At 32.6% G+C, this 17,932-nt stretch overlaps 1 protein-coding gene across 2 annotated transcripts; it reads right to left on the bottom strand.

Annotated features, from left to right (window-relative positions):
* Positions 1 to 149: 149 nt before the first annotated feature.
* On the bottom strand, positions 150 to 16,071 carry LOC125071056 (C-1-tetrahydrofolate synthase, cytoplasmic). Of its 2 annotated transcripts, none has more exons than XM_047681121.1 (14): positions 15,928 to 16,071; positions 11,458 to 11,656; positions 9,671 to 9,807; positions 8,959 to 9,193; positions 7,869 to 7,980; positions 4,963 to 5,188; positions 4,573 to 4,746; positions 3,625 to 3,790; positions 3,090 to 3,393; positions 2,691 to 2,908; positions 1,971 to 2,181; positions 1,598 to 1,746; positions 919 to 1,308; positions 150 to 565 (listed from the first exon to the last, which is right to left on the bottom strand). In XM_047681121.1, the coding sequence occupies exons 1-14, from the start codon at positions 15,969 to 15,971 to the stop codon at positions 323 to 325; spliced, it is 2,808 nt and encodes a 935-aa protein (XP_047537077.1). In that variant the 5' UTR covers positions 15,972 to 16,071; the 3' UTR covers positions 150 to 322. The 2 variants fall into 2 exon arrangements, with proteins under 2 accessions (XP_047537077.1, XP_047537078.1); XM_047681122.1 differs by lacking the exon at positions 15,928 to 16,071 and adding an exon at positions 11,862 to 11,994.
* Between the last annotated feature and the right edge of the window lie 1,861 nt (positions 16,072 to 17,932).

Raw genomic sequence — 17,932 nt, 5'->3', positions numbered from 1 at the left:
GCCAAAGTTCCACATACCACAGTCTGCTAAAAAAATGGACATCATCCGACCGACTGTTTAGCAGACAGAAGCAGTAAATTACTATGTTTTATATTATTTATAGACAAATAGATATGGAAGAAAACGGTTAAAAAAATAAAACAAAGAAATATAAAACAACAAAATATTTATTAAAAATTAACATTTATTTATTCGGCATTAAATATAATATTTTTTAATATATTATTTGACCACGATAATTTGATTTTCAATGATACCCTTACTAAGTTTACGCCTTAGTTTGGTAAACTGCAATGACTTGCTTAATACATTAGAAGCATTTTTAGAACAATCCTTGGATTTCGCCAGTTTTAGTATCCAAATCTATATCATAGATGCTAGGTCGTGTGGGAAGACCAGGCATTTTGGAAATTTCCCCCACCATGGGGACTATGAAACCAGCGCCAACTGAGACAAAGATGTCGTTGACACGGAGTGGGAACCCAGTTGGAGCTCCTTTGATAGTTGGGTCGCCGGTAAGTGAGTTTGAGGTCTTGGCCATACAGATTGCTAACTTGTCATAGCCCTGATAAAAAAAATTTATTCACATTAATCTTTTACTGACTATTATATACTAATTTTGATTTAGTAAGGTTTTTTTGTAATTAGTAATTTATTAAAATTTACTTATACTCTTCAGCACATTTTGAGGGATTTATGCGTTATTTAGTATATTAAAAGTAACTTATTATTACATAAAACAGCATATTAAATTTAAAAATTAAATTATAGTAATAATAGTATGATGTACCATATTTTGGTGCTTCATACATTTTTAGTAGTAAAGTCGATAAAGTTTTCCTCGTAATCTAAAAACGCAAATCAATGCGGCAGTCAATGGGACAAAAACATAACACTAGAACAATCGGCTCGACTCACTCTCTCGGTAAAGGTCCTCATCTTCTCCAGCACGTCGTCCGTGTATTCAACGGTGCCGGCGCCGTACATCTCGGTGGCGATGGTCTGTATCTTGTCCCGCAGCGGCAGGTCGAGCGGGTAGAGGTAGCGGAAGGTGGAGGGTCGCGCGCAGGCGGCGATGACGGCGTCGGCCAGCTCGAGCGCGCCCGCCCCCCCGCGCGCCCAGTGCGCGCACTGCACGGCCGCGAAGGCGCCGTGCTGCAGCGCGTACTGCTGCACGGCACGCAGCTCCGACTCCGAGTCGTTCGCGTGGCGGTTGATGGCCACGACGACCGGGACGCCGAATTTGTTGCCGTTGCTGATATGTTTCCCGAGATTACATAGACCTTTGTTGAGCAGTTCCAAGTTTTCCTGTAATTTAAATAATAATGATACAATAGATTCGGCCGCGGCAACGATCCTTCAAGCTGACTAGCGAGCAGCGTGTACGCTATACAATAACAGCTATCCGACAAGACCGAAAAATATTTTTAAATTAGTATCACTTTGTCAGCTTCTTAATTTCACGCTGCTCCAATTTGGGACCTCATGAAATCAGCTGAACAAGGTCGCTGGGCCAGCAAGTCAATCAATATAGTTGAGAGCATCACTAGTAATCCGTGAAGCGGCGAGTCTGTCATGTGAGGAGTGTTGTACGTGCCTGCCGGTAGACTTCGTGCAGCGGCTGGCCGGGGCTGACGGTGGGCCCGCCGCCGTGCATCTTGAGCGCGCGCACGGTGCTGACGATGACGGCGCAGTGCGGGGTGTCGCCGCTCGCACGACATTTTATATCGAAGAACTTCTCCATACCTGCAAGTACATGTATCAAAACTGTCATTACTATTTACTTTCCTATGTAATAACAGTAACCAGATGTGTAGGTAGGGATAGGTAGGTCAATACACCGCCAACCGCGGGAACTAATATATTAGGTAGCTTCCATTCTTTCAAAGTTTTCCTTAAGATACAACTTGAGTGTTGATACTTTTTAGATAAACTAAGTCATGATAAAAAAAATTATTGCAATTTCGTACCAATGTCGGATCCAAAACCGGCTTCGGTAGCGACGTATCCGTCCTCGCGAGCGAGCTTCATGGCGATCTTGTCGGCCAAGATGGACGAGCAACCGTGTGCGATGTTAGCGAAGGGCCCCGTGTGTACCAATACAGGTGTGCCCTCCAAAGTTTGCATCAATGTCGGTTCGAAGGCATCTTTCAAAAGTACCATCAAAGCTCCAGTGACACCCTGTAAATTTTATTTTGCTTTACAATTATTACTAAAAAACAATTTTTATGCTTTTTTTTGCCTAACTGAAAAAAAAACTACTTAACTAACTTATTAAACATTATACTTATTCTGAGAGATCCTGGGCGTTTCGGAGGTTTTATATACTATTACACAACAAATACAGATAAAATAAAGATATTTTTTTACGTAATAAAAATAACAAATAAATACGTGGAAAGACATGCCTGATCGTACGTGGTCACCAGTTCATAGACATTGGCGTCGTAAGCAATTTAGGCCTGGGGCCAAATTTGGTAAAACTTTGGCCCAAGGTCCCTGGGAACTAAGAAGTTACATCCCTTATGCTTATAGTTACAATGATTCACTCAACCTTCAGACAAGAACACCACAATACTTAGTATTGCTGTAGAATATATGTTGAGTGGGTGGTACCTACCCAAAAGGGTTTGCACAAAGCCCTACTACCAAATAAATTTAGTATTAATATGTGTATTAATAGTGCTTACCAAGTCGTCAGCAGTCACAGGATTTCCGCTTTTATCCAAAGCAACAACCATGTTGGCGAGCCGTTCCTTTATGTCATCAATGTCTTTACCGAGTGCCAATACAGCCATAATCTCCGAAGCAACGGAGATATCGAAACTCGACTCTCGAGTGAAACCCTTTTCCGTCGGTGATTGTCCGATGGTTATTTTTCGCAGGTATCTGTCGTTCAGATCCACAACTATTAAGGAAAGAAGATACACTTATTAATATATTAATTTAAGTATAAAAATTTAATTCATCAAAAAAAAAAAGTTGTGGCAATTTCCAAGGTTTATTTCAATCGCCAGATTTCACCTACTCATACTAACAGATGAAATTAAATGAAATAGTATAAAAAGGCAGAGATAAAAAAGAATTACCTCTATTCCACATAATTTTGGTGGTATCTATGTTTAATCTAGCGAATTTCGTTCTTTCTTCTGGTGTTAAGGTATCAGGGTCAGTCTTATTGATGCCTAATCTATTAAGTCTTCTAAGCTGAATAGAAGAGAACTTTCTGACGCCCTTGATCTTCGGAACCAGCCGGTCATACAACGGGCCGTCCTTTTGGGTGAGTTCGTGGAAAATTCTAGCATCCATTTGAGCTGCTAGTAAATTGTTAGCGGCAGTGACGGCGTGGATATCACCCGTGAGATGAAGGTTGAAGTCCTCCATCGGGATAACCTATTAGTTATTCAATAGGATATTATTATCACAAAAAATATTATGTAATTATAAAAACTAGCCGGCGGACTAGAAATGAAATAATTATTAAATTTAAAAAGTCTTCTCATAAGTAAGATATTGCTTTATAAGATTTAATATTTATTTGCTAATGTAACACTTTAAGATTCAATGACTTCTTTATTACATGAAAAATATCAAAAATTAAAATGATAGTGTGTCGACCAGTACCTGCGAGTACCCTCCGCCGGCAGCCCCACCCTTGACACCGAAGGTGGGACCCTGACTGGGTTGTCGCATGCAAGCGAAGGCGTTTCGTCCACGATGCGCGCCCAGCGCCTGCACGAGGCCCAGCAGCGTCGTGCTCTTGCCCTCGCCCAGTGGAGTGGGGGTGATACTACACGAAAGAAAGAAAGAAACGTTTATTATACGTTACAAAAAAAGTATAAAAAAATTAGAGAAAAAATAAAGAACATATTTCTTAATCTACAAAAAAAAAAAACAAACAATGATAGTTACCGTGACCTAAATAGATGTACCATTCAGCTTCCAAGTTGGGTTTCAAGAACCCAACGCTAATTTAAATGGTACTCTATGTGGTTATGACGTGCTAACAATATATAACAATATATGCTAATATTTAATATAAATACTTAAACATAGAATAACAATATAATTTTTATTAATTATTATACAGAATAGTCGTAACATTAAGAACTTGGCTTAACTTGGCAATATTTTTTTCTTTAGCTAATGCACACATGCACAATTTAACTACACCTTTATGAAAATTCTTAGTGTTTATTTAATTTATTATTAAGATGGTACTCCTCTACCTTTGGAATCGCTCCAACTAATAGCAATTCTACGTTTATAGGCAAACGTGATCAACTTTTTCCTATAAACATTGATAAGGCAAGAACTACAATTACATCGACTTGTTAACTATTATAAACGGAAAGTGATAAATTTTGTGTGTACAGAAAAAGATCTTTTCGTGGAATTAACAACGCTCTCTATTTTAAAAAAGGTAAAATGTTAACGAATGCTTTGAAAATTATAAATTTTCATAATAAAAAATAATGTTTCATTAAAACAAACTATTTTTAGATATTCCATTCAATCTCAAAGTTTGTCGGAGTCGGTGGATACCAGCTACTCGTAATTAATGAAACTTACCCCGCAACGACAATATATTTTCCACCTTTCTGATCTCGCAGACGATCGAGTACGGAGAGCGAGATCTTCGCCTTAGTGTTGCCATACTGAGAGACCTCATTCGGAGATAAGCCGATCTCCTCCGCCAACTGTGAGATGTGCTTCGGTTTTTGGGAACGAGCAATCACGATATCGCTACAAAAATATATATATACATATTTTATTGGAATTTTAACACGATATCAGAAATAAAACTTGATTGCTTCTTTAGTATGTTAACTAAAACACAATTGCAAAATTGACTACTAGATAAAAAAGTATTCATATTATTATTATTACTACAGTTTCCATGATACATAGGATACTTGAGGAAATAGTCGCATTACAATAAAATAGTAGAAAACGACGTACCTAGGTACTGGTGTAAGCGTGTTGAGACGCAGGGTCTGCAGCGGCCAGACTGGCGCTGTGAATCGCTCGAGCTGCCTGCGTGCGGCCAGCACGGTGTTGCGCATGAGCATCGCCACCGTCATCGGGCCCACGCCACCCGGCACCGGCGTCACGTGCGCCGCCACCTGGATCGCCTCGGAGTACGACACGTCACCCACTAGCCGCTGTCCACTACTCTTTGTTGAATCTATGATCACACCAAAATTACCCAATTTAGTAGATGATTAAAAATGTTATTCGGAAATCTTTTACTGTTTAAAAACATTTGAATATTCAATAACACAATCGCTATAACCAAGAAGTTACACTAATTAATTTGGCTGAATCAAGCACTCCTATTTTATACTTATATATATACAGGAGAATTAAACTTGAAATTCACAATCAGTTAATTTATGCACACAATTAAAAATACTTGGACCGATATCAAATTATTTTCTTTTAAACCAGCATGTAGTCGACTGTAAAAATAAACTGATAAAACAAACATAAATTTTAAATATCAATTGACTTAATTTTATTTTGAACGCAAAAGCAATAAAAGCATTTATATTTTTATTTATAATTTTCGAGATTGCAATTGAGTTTGGTACCCAATAAACAATACAAAATGCACTTAAATTAAACCCGTATTTTCACTAGCCTAGCATCAGTTTAAATATATACCTAATATATAAATGTGTGCTCGTAAACCCACTGCTAGGCGATGCCCTCCCACTAAAGAGAAGTTTGTACTTAGAGTGACTCGCTTCTTCACTGCGGGTTTAAGTTGGATATGAACAGGTAGCTCAGATTTTTTCGATAGTCAATTTTTCTCAACTTCACCGTCGAACACGAGATCAATTTTAAATATTATCACACTCAATGATGTCCGCGCATTTGAACCTGCGATCTACGTACACTATATTTTATCCTCGTTAAATTTGCATGTATAACATATATTTATTTTAATTTTTACAATTTTGTTAATTACTGTATTATTTACGAATCACATTGGTTTAGTTTATTAACGATCTTGACAAACAATTAAAAGTAATGTTTGAAATGCATTTGTAATATAAATTAGTAATACTTGCATATTTCTGGCTCGATATATATTTATTGAATCCACCCACCCATAATAGAACGACAGATTGAACGGGAGACATTTTTTGGTATTTTTTTAGGGTCTTTTTTTTTTTCTTAAATTCGACTGTCACTTAACAGTTACTGGTGTGGAAAACTCGAACATGTGTCAATCGATAACATTCAGCGTATGACTCTTTGTTATGAAACATTAACTGGCATTGACTCAAATGTTTAGGAAACAATTAGCATTTTACACAGAACCATTAACGTAGCACATATTAACGTTATGAATTGTTAAATGTAGCCCTCCATTAAAATGATGAGTAATATTTAATTAATCTTACTTTTATAACATATTTATATGTTTGGGTATTATTTATTCAATTTCACTTTAACATGGATTATTATAACCGTGGAAATACATTATTATGATGTATACGATTCATCATCATCATCTTTCCAGCCGGAAGACGACCACTGCTGGACAAAAGCCTCCCCGCAATATCTCCACAGCAGCCGATCTTGCGCTACTCGCATCCAGCGGTTTCCTTTTAGGGGGCCTGTCAAAGCTGGTCATCATTCGAGAACTTTTTTGTCTCAACGGCCATGCGCTATGTGCTCCGCCCTCCCTCCCTCACCTCAGTTCGGCTATTCTTTGGGTTATGTTGGTAATTTTGGTTCATCTGCGGGTTTCGTCAGTTCTGATTCGGTCTCGTAGGGAAACTCCGATCATTGCCCTCACCATAGCTGCATGACTTTGAGCCTTCTCAGAAGGCGCTTAGTAAGCGACCACGTCAGTTCTATCATTATTGTCAACACACACTGGTCGAAGACTTTCGACTTGAGACACTGTGGTATTTGGGAGGAGAAGACGTAACGTAGCTTCCCAAACACTGCTCAGCCTAGTTGAATTCCGCGATTGATCTCATTCCCAAAAACTCAGTAATTACTCTTTCCGATAATCAAATTTCATATATTATTTAAAACTATACCTGAATTATAGTTGAATTACCTGAATTATAGTTAAAGTAAAAGTTTTTTCAAAAATATCATGTTATTGTGAATATTCCGGAGGGATCAATATGAAGGGAAATTTAAAGAAAAAGAGTTTCATAAAATTATTTCATAGTGTGCCTCTACATTATGTGTATTGTATATTGCACCTACCAGAAAAAACGTGCGGACGTAAATTAAACTAATCGTTATAAGATACGACGCACGCGCCATCTATTTTACGATTCCGAATTCTAAAAACCTTTACGTACTTTTCAATTCATTCAATATCTGCTAGAAAATGCCGTCGAAGACTGTTAATACATTTTAAAGTTTCTTTAATTTGCATTAACATACTTTGAAAGAATAACAACTATTTTATAAAATACACACTGAAAAATACAGTTTCACATTTGTAATATTAACAGTCAGGGCGGGATTTAGAAATTGATTTGAAAAGGTGGAGACCCCTAATTATTTTGCAAAAACAAGTAACAATATTTTAGTCTGGTATTTGAATATTATTTTTCGAAACAAATTGAATTATTTTACATCTTATAAATTATATGCTACGAATCTGTAGATTCTTTTTAAAAATTCAAAATCATTATACTGTATAACTGCATATGTATACATATATAAACATATTAAATTTGTTTACCCTTCGGATGGTTTTTTTACATAAACTTGCGTTTCAAAAATAAAATTTGCTTATTTTTGTTTCTAACGCTACACTTAGTTTTTATTTTGCTTCTCAGTAAATGTGTCAACATTTACTGAGTTGTACGATTTTATTTAAAACTTACCGGGTATTGGATTAATACCGCAATCGATCACCACTGCTCCCGGTTTTATCCAGGACCCTCGAACAAGTTCGGCCTTACCGATTGCCACGACTAGAATATCTGCGGTCTTCGTCTGTAAAAAAAATAGTATATTTTAATAATTTTGTCGTACATCTAAAAGATTTAAAATTTTAATACGATTAATAAATACCTAATATATTCTCATTCAAAAAAAGTGTATAATCAACGTTGATACGTAATGATTTATTTCTTGATGATGAAGTAATGATGAAGTAATTAACGTCATAAATCTATTATAATTAAAAAAAAAAAGTATAATATATACAATAATTGAACACTATTCGAATATTAAATCAATGATGACAAAAAAAACAGAAGTCTGAGTTTATCTAAACACTAGATAATAAACGTTTAATAGTGAATAATACACTACACACAAAACAATACATTAAAATGTATTTTTTCTTCAAATGCTGACAACTCTAATCACCATGAATTATTTTTATCTTTGTATCCCAAACCTATGTTGAACTTTTAACCTCACACGAATAACAAAAGCCACTATCTTAACTTAATCTGAAAACTTCCACAATTGATACTTTTATGGAATCTTATTCAAGTTATCCATTTTAAATTTCCTTCTATTTTATAAACTACCATAACTGCAGTCATATGTGTCAGAAGTAAAATAGCTCATGACCAAGATGGGTGAAAAAAAAGAAGTTTGAGCTGTATATTGTTATACAAGTTATTGCAACATTATTTTTCATAATAATACCAAAAAAAAAGTTAAATAAAACGCTTTACTGCCAAATGTAAATATATTATCTTAGAAACATAAACGTATTTAATTTTACTATTTTTATAACATATAATTAAATAAATAGCTATAACAGCTAAAGATGACAACATAATTTCGTATAATGATCTAATTACATGTTGTTGAAATAACCGTCAATAAATTAATGATATAAATCTTAAGAAAATTCAAAACTGAAATGATTTATCTTTTAAGTGGAATCCTAGCTGATGGTTATTGTTCAATAATGAATTATAAATAAATAGGATATAGGAGTAAAAAAAAACTTACGATTTCGCTTAAATTCTTTGTTTTCGAATGGCACACGGTTACTGTGGCATTTTCCCACTTGAGAAGTTCCGCTACCGGCGTGCCCACGATCTTACTCCGGCCAAGCACTACGGCGGTCTTGCCGGCGATCGTGACTCCGGTCTGTTTGATCAACTCCACGCAACCGGCGGGTGTACAGGGAACGAAACCCGACATGTCGCCGAGGGCTACACGCCCTTCGTTCTGTGTGTTTAAACTGTCAATGAACGAATTATTGAAATGAGATTTTGATAGAAAATACTTTTTATTAATTACTTCAATTATTATGTTTGATTCCTTTGTTTGCTAGCTTTACTTTTAATATCATCATAAGTGCTTGTAGAACCGTACACGAATAAAGTGGATTTTGATTTTTGCAATTTTTGCTTCAGCGCAGATTGGTAATATAAATGTGACAGAGTTTCATCGGACTCATATTTACCGCCGACCAGGAGATGAAATGTAAACTCGCTTGTTCGGATTTGATCACGTGACATTCGGTTAAGAATCAAGACAAAAGGAGTCTCCTATCATGTACCTCCTGAGGCCTTATGAGGGAATTCCAAAATGAAAATTGTATCCATTTTAGAAAATAATCCGAGCTAAATTATTAAATGCTTTATACTGCAATTTTAATAAACACATTATTGTCACGAAGATTATTATAATAATTATATATGAGGTAAACTCGCACCCATCAACATCCTTTTGCGGCGAAACCGCATCGGTGACGAGGTGAGCGTCAATGTTTTCCGTGCAGTCCAGCGGCATCTGCACGATGATTCCATGAACGAATGGAGAATCATTGAGATTGTTGATTTTCGTGAGGAGCTGCAAAGATACAAATATAATTTAATTAAATAAGATCTAAATCGTTCGTTTATCTGGTTCGTTTTAGCCTAGAGGATCGGGATGCGATTCAACGGGGAAATGCTGCTAGCATTCTTGCCACCATTCCACGCGGTCAAGATTAATACAGTAACTATTTTTAATTCATATTTGTATATATATTTAAGCACTTAATGTTATCAATTCTTATTATAAGATCTAAATATATTTAATTCACAGTATGCAGTTTTTTGTACACGTATACATTCAAAGCAAACTTGGCACCGTGACGTAATAAATTGTAGTATTCGTATTTTAGTAGTTAATTCCTTCCCTTACAGTATAAATATTATACATTTTTAGAATTAGAACCGGACTTTTGTTCTATGATTTGTATGCCCTAGCAGAGAAACTAATTAGTGCCACTTATGCAATTAAAACAATTCGAAAACTCAGAATATGTACTGCTAGACTAGTTTATTTTAGTAATTTTATCATTAAAATTGTAATTATTCTATATAAAAGAGCCATCCGAACTATTTACAATATTAGTTCTAGGACGGGGAATTAACTGTTATTAATTATATTCCTATAGAAGAATATGCAAAAAAATATATATCATAATAGCTGATATAAGAATAAACTTGAAATCCCTACTTTCCGTTTGCATACGGTACTGAGAATGTTTTGACTCAATGGTATACGCATATATAATAAGACACCGGAATATATAATCAATGTTCCATTTTTAAAAGTTTATTAAAACTAATTTAATCAATAAATCTTATTATTAATTAAAATAATACTTTTAAGAAAAAAAAACGCCCGAGTTTAATTTCGGGTTTCATCACAGGACTAATTGATTTGATTGAATGATTCTTGACCGGCTATTAACCCTTAATACTTATTAGTCCACATCTCTCTCGGCTGTCGGATTATAAAATATTAAAACGTCATCAAAATAACAAGTTAGAAAGAGTATTTATGAATTACATCATAATGAACACAACAAATAATCCAATATCAAGTGATATAATTGTATCGCACGAGTGCAGGTCGGAGGCCGAGGTTATCGCGGCAAATAAAAACATAAGTAAATTTTGTTCTGTTTACTATTTATATATAATTATATTGCAATGCAAAATACCCTCAAACTCAATTATTTTTACTTAAATTAAACGATTAAAACGTCGCTTAATTAACCGGCAAATTCGTTATTTTGTTTTTTATCAATAGGAATTATCATATTTAGTATCAAGTATTTGAATATTACTCTAAAAAATAATGTATAATACAAACTTAATGTAGGTAGGTATTCGTGTAGTAAATTAATAATAATCTTTTTTCGTCATGTTTACACAGGTGAACCGCTATTGATGATTTTTTTGGTAAGATTAAACGAACTCTGGCAATGGACACAAAGTAAACAGAATCAATCCCTTAACGGGACTATGTTTATAGCACACTAAATAAGTCATGTCATGAAAAGCTAAATCATATATTTCTGTACTTTATTTGTAGATATTTATATAATTACAGATTAATATTTAAAAATGTGTTAGGATCTTTTTAGCTATCAGTGTCAAACTAACTCGGAAACAACCGATTAAAGGTAGTGCAGTGTATTTAAGCTTTTCGTAAATTTTATCTCACCTCTGTCTGGTTTAAGTCACGGGGCAGTTTGATGTGCTCAGCCAGGATGCCGATATTTTCCGCAGCCTTCAGCTTCATACGGATGTAAACGTTGGAGTCCTCCCTGCCTCCCACCTGCACGATAGCCAACCGTGGCTGGAAAGCGGGGCTCTTGCGACGCATTTCGGATACTTGTTCGCGAAGATCATTTTGTATCGCTCTAATAAATAACCAAATGAAAATTTACAAAAATAAATATATTACCAAATCAAGAGTTTTAAGATGCAAAAAAAATTAAGCCTTTTTGTTGTAATTTAACACGATTATAGTTTTAAATGTTCGAATGAACTAGTGCTGCACCAAAATGTTTTATAAAGTATTTCAAAAAAGTATTTACAAAAAAAGCAAACAGAGGGTAGTCATACCGAGCGACCTCAGTTCCCGATATTACTTTTGCCGACATTTTGACAAGTGGATCGTTAGAAGACACTAAAACCACTAAAATTGCCAAGCCGGCGACTACTTCTTATGACCGTAACCTCAGATAACCCTCGCAAACATATCAATAACCACACCAACTTGTTATTTATCAGGCTTTCAGCTTTATGCGAGTTTTCGTCATATATCTAAAGCTGTGATGAGTTGAAAATTCTCACAGTATAAGTACTTAATAAAGGTAAAATAAATTCATAATTCTTTGATGTTCCTTCCTTACTTTAAGGTACTAAAAGAATCCTAGCTCAAGAAATATTTAAAACGTGAAAATCAAAATATATATTTAAGGGGACTACATGAGCTAAATGCAAGTTTTATAATGCAAAAAAGTATATGATCCAATGCAGTAAACCAAATGAAAAAAATATATGATAATCTTCAGGATACATGCTAAGTATTTGTTATTTTGAAAACATGATGTAATTAATTTGGTACGATAGAAAAAAATCACAAAGTTACCTCTAAAAAGATCTTTTAATCAATAATAACTATACTTATATACGTTCCATAATTCTGGTTTTTTGTCAGATTATTCTACAAGCAATATACTATTTAACCTGGGTGTCACTTTTTTAGTAAAATCAATAGATTTTCTTTAAATCCGATATTCTTATTTTCGAACAAAATGCGTACGCATGTGTGCGTAAACGCCGTGTACAGACAATGCCGGCCGAGGCCTGATGCTATACAGACGTGTCGATCTTTTCGCCGCATCATTCATTACGTTACGAGATATTTTTTTGTAATTTTAATTGTAAATTCATTGTTTCATGTTTTCTTATAATAAATTTTATTCTTTCTTGTAAATAAATATATTAAGTTAAAATAATGTAGTAGTAATTAGGCATTTGTTTTTTTATTATATTATTTGTTATAAATTTTAATTGTGTAAATATGGGAAATAAAGTGAAACGCGTGAGGAAAACTAAAAAACGTTTATATAAATCAAGCGCCGAACATACATATGAACGATATTAAAAGGTAAGAGTATTTAATTAGTAAACATATTTTTTTTTTTTTAAATTATGAATAATGAAAACATCTATTAGAAAAATGTGCAATCAGTTCGCATATAATCAGATTTTTCGAGCCATTCTTAATAATTACGATAGAGTATTTGGTCAAAGGAAGGAAAACATCAATTGACTTTCATGGGGATCAAGTGACTACAATCGATCCCCATGAACTCGAAGCATTTTTTTTTCATTATAACTACTATGACATATTAAGATACATATTTTTTAAATACATAATTTGATAATTAATAAAAATGTAATTACTAACATATATTTATTTTTTACAGAATAAAGAAAGTCGAAAACAATAACACGGAAGCTATTTATATTGCGTAAGAGTTTAATTTTATCGATTGTTTATAATAAGAATTAAAGTTATGTATGAACTAATTTTAATAATAATAAAAAAAAGTAAAGTCTTAACAAAAAAAATGTAATTGTTGTGAACCAGAGAACTAGAATATTTAGAAGTGTCATTTGTACATAATTCATAAATTTAAATTTTTTTGTAACGTCCGCCATATTGGATTGAATATAGCAGCAATTCATGAATCGTGCATTGTCATCGAGATTAAATATGTGTGCCAACTTTCAGCTGAAAGTGGGTGTAATATTTATTCCAAGATTCCAGGACATATGTAATAACATTAATAAATACAAGTGAAATTAAATAAAAAAATTTAAAAAAGAAATTAACACTAAATGTTTTTTTTTGTAGTACTAAATATAAATAAAAATATTTTAAGTTTAATTAAATCAGTTTTATTTTTTAATCATTTTCGAATAACAGTCAAAAGCAATATAAATAATTCTAATATCCTATCTATTTTTATGAGATTTATGATTAAACCTATTATGATTAACCTTTCATTCATCAATGATTCAACCAAATCGAATTGACAACATTTTTTTCTAGTAAATATTTAGATTTTTTTTTTTTAAATTGAATATATATTTTTTCTTTATGAACCAATATTAATAAAACGAACAAATACTACACTATATGTTACCCCACGGTCACTACACTACAGATTTCGAACACTTACGATTTTATTATATAAATAGATCATTAAACTTTTATAAAATGTTAAAAATTGGTATGTTTCAATATTTAGTATAAGAACTAATTGTGGTATAATAATATAAATAATAGAAAAAAAAGGTTAAAACTAACTGTCTATTTTATTGTATACAAAATATAAATAAAAATATTGTAAGTTTAATTGAATCAGTTTTATTTTATAATCATTTGTTAACTAACATCGAAAGAAATAAAAATAATTCTGTTGTCCTATCTATTTTTTATGAGATTTATGATTGATCTTACGTCGCTCGGTTTGGCGCCATCTATTAGAATATTTGGGCGTAATCTCGTTACCTCGCTTAACCCTTAGTACACGGGATTGCCGTTTTTGTCGATTTTGTAAGTGTGTGCGTGCGATTCTCAAGGGCATTTAGCTCTTGTAGTCCTCTTAAAAGGCTATTTGAGTTAAACTAATAGCCAAAGTTAAAACCCAACTTCGGAATTGTGAAGAAAATACCTAGACCGGAGACCGGATTATTTTATATCCCATTCGTTTACAATGGAGTTATTTATTAGACATAAAATACATACGACCTTTATGGAAAAATATAGCTGAAATTTTAAGGAATTAAGCAAGTTTGATGTATGTAACATCAGTGTTTATTCTCGACGAAATCCAGGTAAAAATAATGTTTCATATTGTTTAAAAAAGTAAATAAATTATTAATATTTATATTAATTATATATTGATATCGAATAACATACAAAACTCACCGCCGACATTGATTACAAAATTTTCTCGTGTTATTTAAATTAAGTAACCATCGAACGAAATTATACTCCATTATTACTTTTAGAAATATATACCATTACACTTCATTTGCTTAAATTAAGCACACACAGACACACATACACACTCTACTAATAATTTTAAATAATAACGTATTGCTGTCATTGTTATTCTCTAAATTTTAAAAGTTCATTATGATAAGTAAACTAAGGTTTATCTTAATGAGATCGTTCTACGCATTAAATGCTTATATTTTCGATTGATTTTAGTATTTCTTATTACTAGTACATAATACGTCGTGCATTATTTATTCGTATGTTTATATGTTTATTTAACCCGCGAACACATGAGTATTTGTATGAGAGATATCAATGATATTAATAGTCGTCCTTATCAAACAATTAATTGGGTAAGGGACCCAATTAATCAGACACGGATTGTGATATGTTAATAAAAATTGCCAATATATAATAAAGATGATTTGATGATAATAATGATTTATATATAGATGAAAAATTACTTAGAAACAAGTAGGTACACATATACAACGCAATACACAGTGGTAAAGTCACCCACCACAGCTGGGCTAAAGATTTTCCTTTTAGGAGCTTATTCAACCACTCCCTTATAATGCCGATTGGTGAAAATACAATCGATAGATTTTATCTTACACATGCAGGTTTTTTCACTATGTTTTCCTTCAACGCCAAGCGCGAGACGAATTGTGTATACAAATTAAGCACAATTTTTTTAATCTCTAACAATTTCTTTATTTTTAGTTTATCTACAAATACCACTCATAACAGAGATATTAATGATTTTATTATATTTAATCATACCGAAACAACGATTCAAAGTACCAACCAGCCTTTAATTTTGACCACGATTGACAATATTCACATTTAGTTAAAATATTAACTGACTAAACAATAGGAAAAAAGACACTTTTATGTTAAATAGCGTCAATTAACATATTTATTGTAAAAACATTATAAACATAACCTAAAAAAAAACAGATATTGAAATAGAAGCCGGTCGTTATTATAACCTAATTCTAAGCAAATAATAGTCACTAATGTAAAAAGTAAATGTCTCCAAAGCAAAAAAATTTAAATATCAAAAAGAAAAACTAAAAAAATGTATTATAAAATCTAAAAATTACTTACGTGATTATATTATCAATATCGTCTTGATTTTTCCACATGTTCATTTAATAGACTATTTGCTTAGATTATTATATTCATTTATAAAAAGCAACGAAGACCGACTCTTTACTTACCGTCTCGGTTGCGCGAGCGGTGGTACTGGTAATTGTACCTCAGTTACACATAAATCGCGGTAAACTGGTTTCGCGAGTTGTTCAAATATTTTGAACTTTACGCGTTTACCCGCTTTCGTCCTTTTATTAGAGTAGTGCATAGATACACTTATACTACTAGCTAGAGTAGTGTTAGTTTTATTAACAAAACAATTCCATACTAAGTAATATGTTGTAACTTATTAAGTGTTAAAAAAAGTTAAAATATTATAAAAATATATTAAATATATATTATAAATAAATATATATTTTATAATGAATACTCAGTCATTTTAATCATATGACTATTAACTGAAATGTATTATCATAAATATTTATTTCAGTTATGTAGTTCAGATAATTGTATAATAAATAATTCATTATTATCTTCGTCGTCTGTATTGTTTTTTTTTTTTTATATGTATATAATATTGTCCAATCAAATAATGGGAATTTAATAAAGTCATGCAAATTGCAATATTTTTGCATTCAAGGTTTTCAAGATATGTAATTTATATTTAGGTAGATTAGAAGTACGAAATAGAATACGTAGTATTTTTCTTGTTTCTCTTCTTAGTTAAGATTAGCTAAAAAAAGTTATTTATTTAATTATGTACGCACTTTCATTCAAATTCTATTTTGGTAAGATTTTTTTACTTAAAGATACAGTGATTAATATATTCAGCTACATTAATTTTCTGTTCTCCCTTTGAGAAGGTTAGGAGCATATTCCACCGCGCTGCTTCTATACTGTTTGGTGGATAGGAATTAGACTTTTGCAGGTTTCCTCGCGATATTTTCGTTCACCGCCGAACACGAGATAAATTATAAAAACAAATTAACGACATGCATATTTAGTGGCGCTTTTTATTTTTATTTCGGGTTCAAATCCAGGCAGGAAATGAACCCAAAATAAAAATACGTTTTTCAATATATGACGATGCTCTCTCTGAAATAGTACATTGGTTAAGTGTTAATAATTTACTGTTAAATAGCAAAAAGACAAAATGTTTAATACATTCACTACTCCCAATATAAGATGTGTCAAAATGAATGTACTTTTAAATGGAGAAGCATTAGATGTTTTAGAAACAACACAATTCCTTAGTATTACAATAGACTCTAAGCTTCAATGGGACCCTCATATAAGTGGACTGGCGAATACACTCAGCTCTGCAGCTTATGCGGTAAAAAAATATAGACTTTTGACAGATGTAGATACGCTCGCATCGTGAATTTTAGTTAATTCCAGAGTATAATGTCTTAAGTACTTTGGGGTAATGCAAATGATATTCTTATCATTTTTGTATTGCAGAAGAGGGCTTTTCGTGCAATCTATAACCTGAGCCCAAAGGATTCGTTAAGATGTAAATTTAAATAATGACTGTCGCTTATCAATTTGTTTTTGATAATGTTATGTATGTACGCAAAAACATAAATGATTTTTTCAGAAATTGTGACGTACATACTATTAATACTAGGAACAAGAATAAACTTGCTACTCCAAGTACCCAATTACACAGGGTTAGTAACTCTTTTTGGGGCAATGTATACGTTTTTACATCCCAGATCCCAGAAAACGTTCAAAAATATTCAATTGTAAAATTTAAAAGAATCGTTAAATAGCATTTGTGTTCTAAAGTACATTACAACACTAATGACTTTTTAGATGATCTCCTCCAGACTATTTCAAATAACGAAAATATGTTTATAATTGAATTACATGAAAATATGAAATCAATACTAGTTACTACGAAATTTAAAAAAAAATCCCGCTGAGTTTCTTCCGACGATTCTTCTCAGGACCGAGTTGTTAATTTCCGAACCGATAGTGGATTTTTGAGTATCAATAAACAAGTGTAACACTACCATAT

Source organism: Vanessa atalanta, chromosome 18 (assembly GCF_905147765.1).
Source record: "Vanessa atalanta chromosome 18, ilVanAtal1.2, whole genome shotgun sequence".
NCBI lineage: Eukaryota > Metazoa > Arthropoda > Insecta > Lepidoptera > Nymphalidae > Vanessa > Vanessa atalanta.
The sequence above is the reverse complement of the archived record's forward strand: the minus strand, read 5'-3'. Positions and strand labels throughout refer to the sequence as shown.

What these genes read in the sequence shown, in the direction of transcription:
- LOC125071056 (XM_047681121.1), bottom strand. Translation starts at nt 15,971, where the DNA reads ATGAACATGTGGAAAAATCAAGACGATATTGATAATATAATCAC. An exon ending in CCGCAAAAGGATGTTGATGG is followed by an intron (nt 9,194 to 9,670) that starts GTGCGAGTTTAC and finishes GTTCATTGACAG; the next exon opens with TTTAAACACACAGAACGAAG. An exon ending in CGGTTTTGGATCCGACATTG is followed by an intron (nt 1,747 to 1,970) that starts GTACGAAATTGC and finishes ATGTACTTGCAG; the next exon opens with GTATGGAGAAGTTCTTCGAT.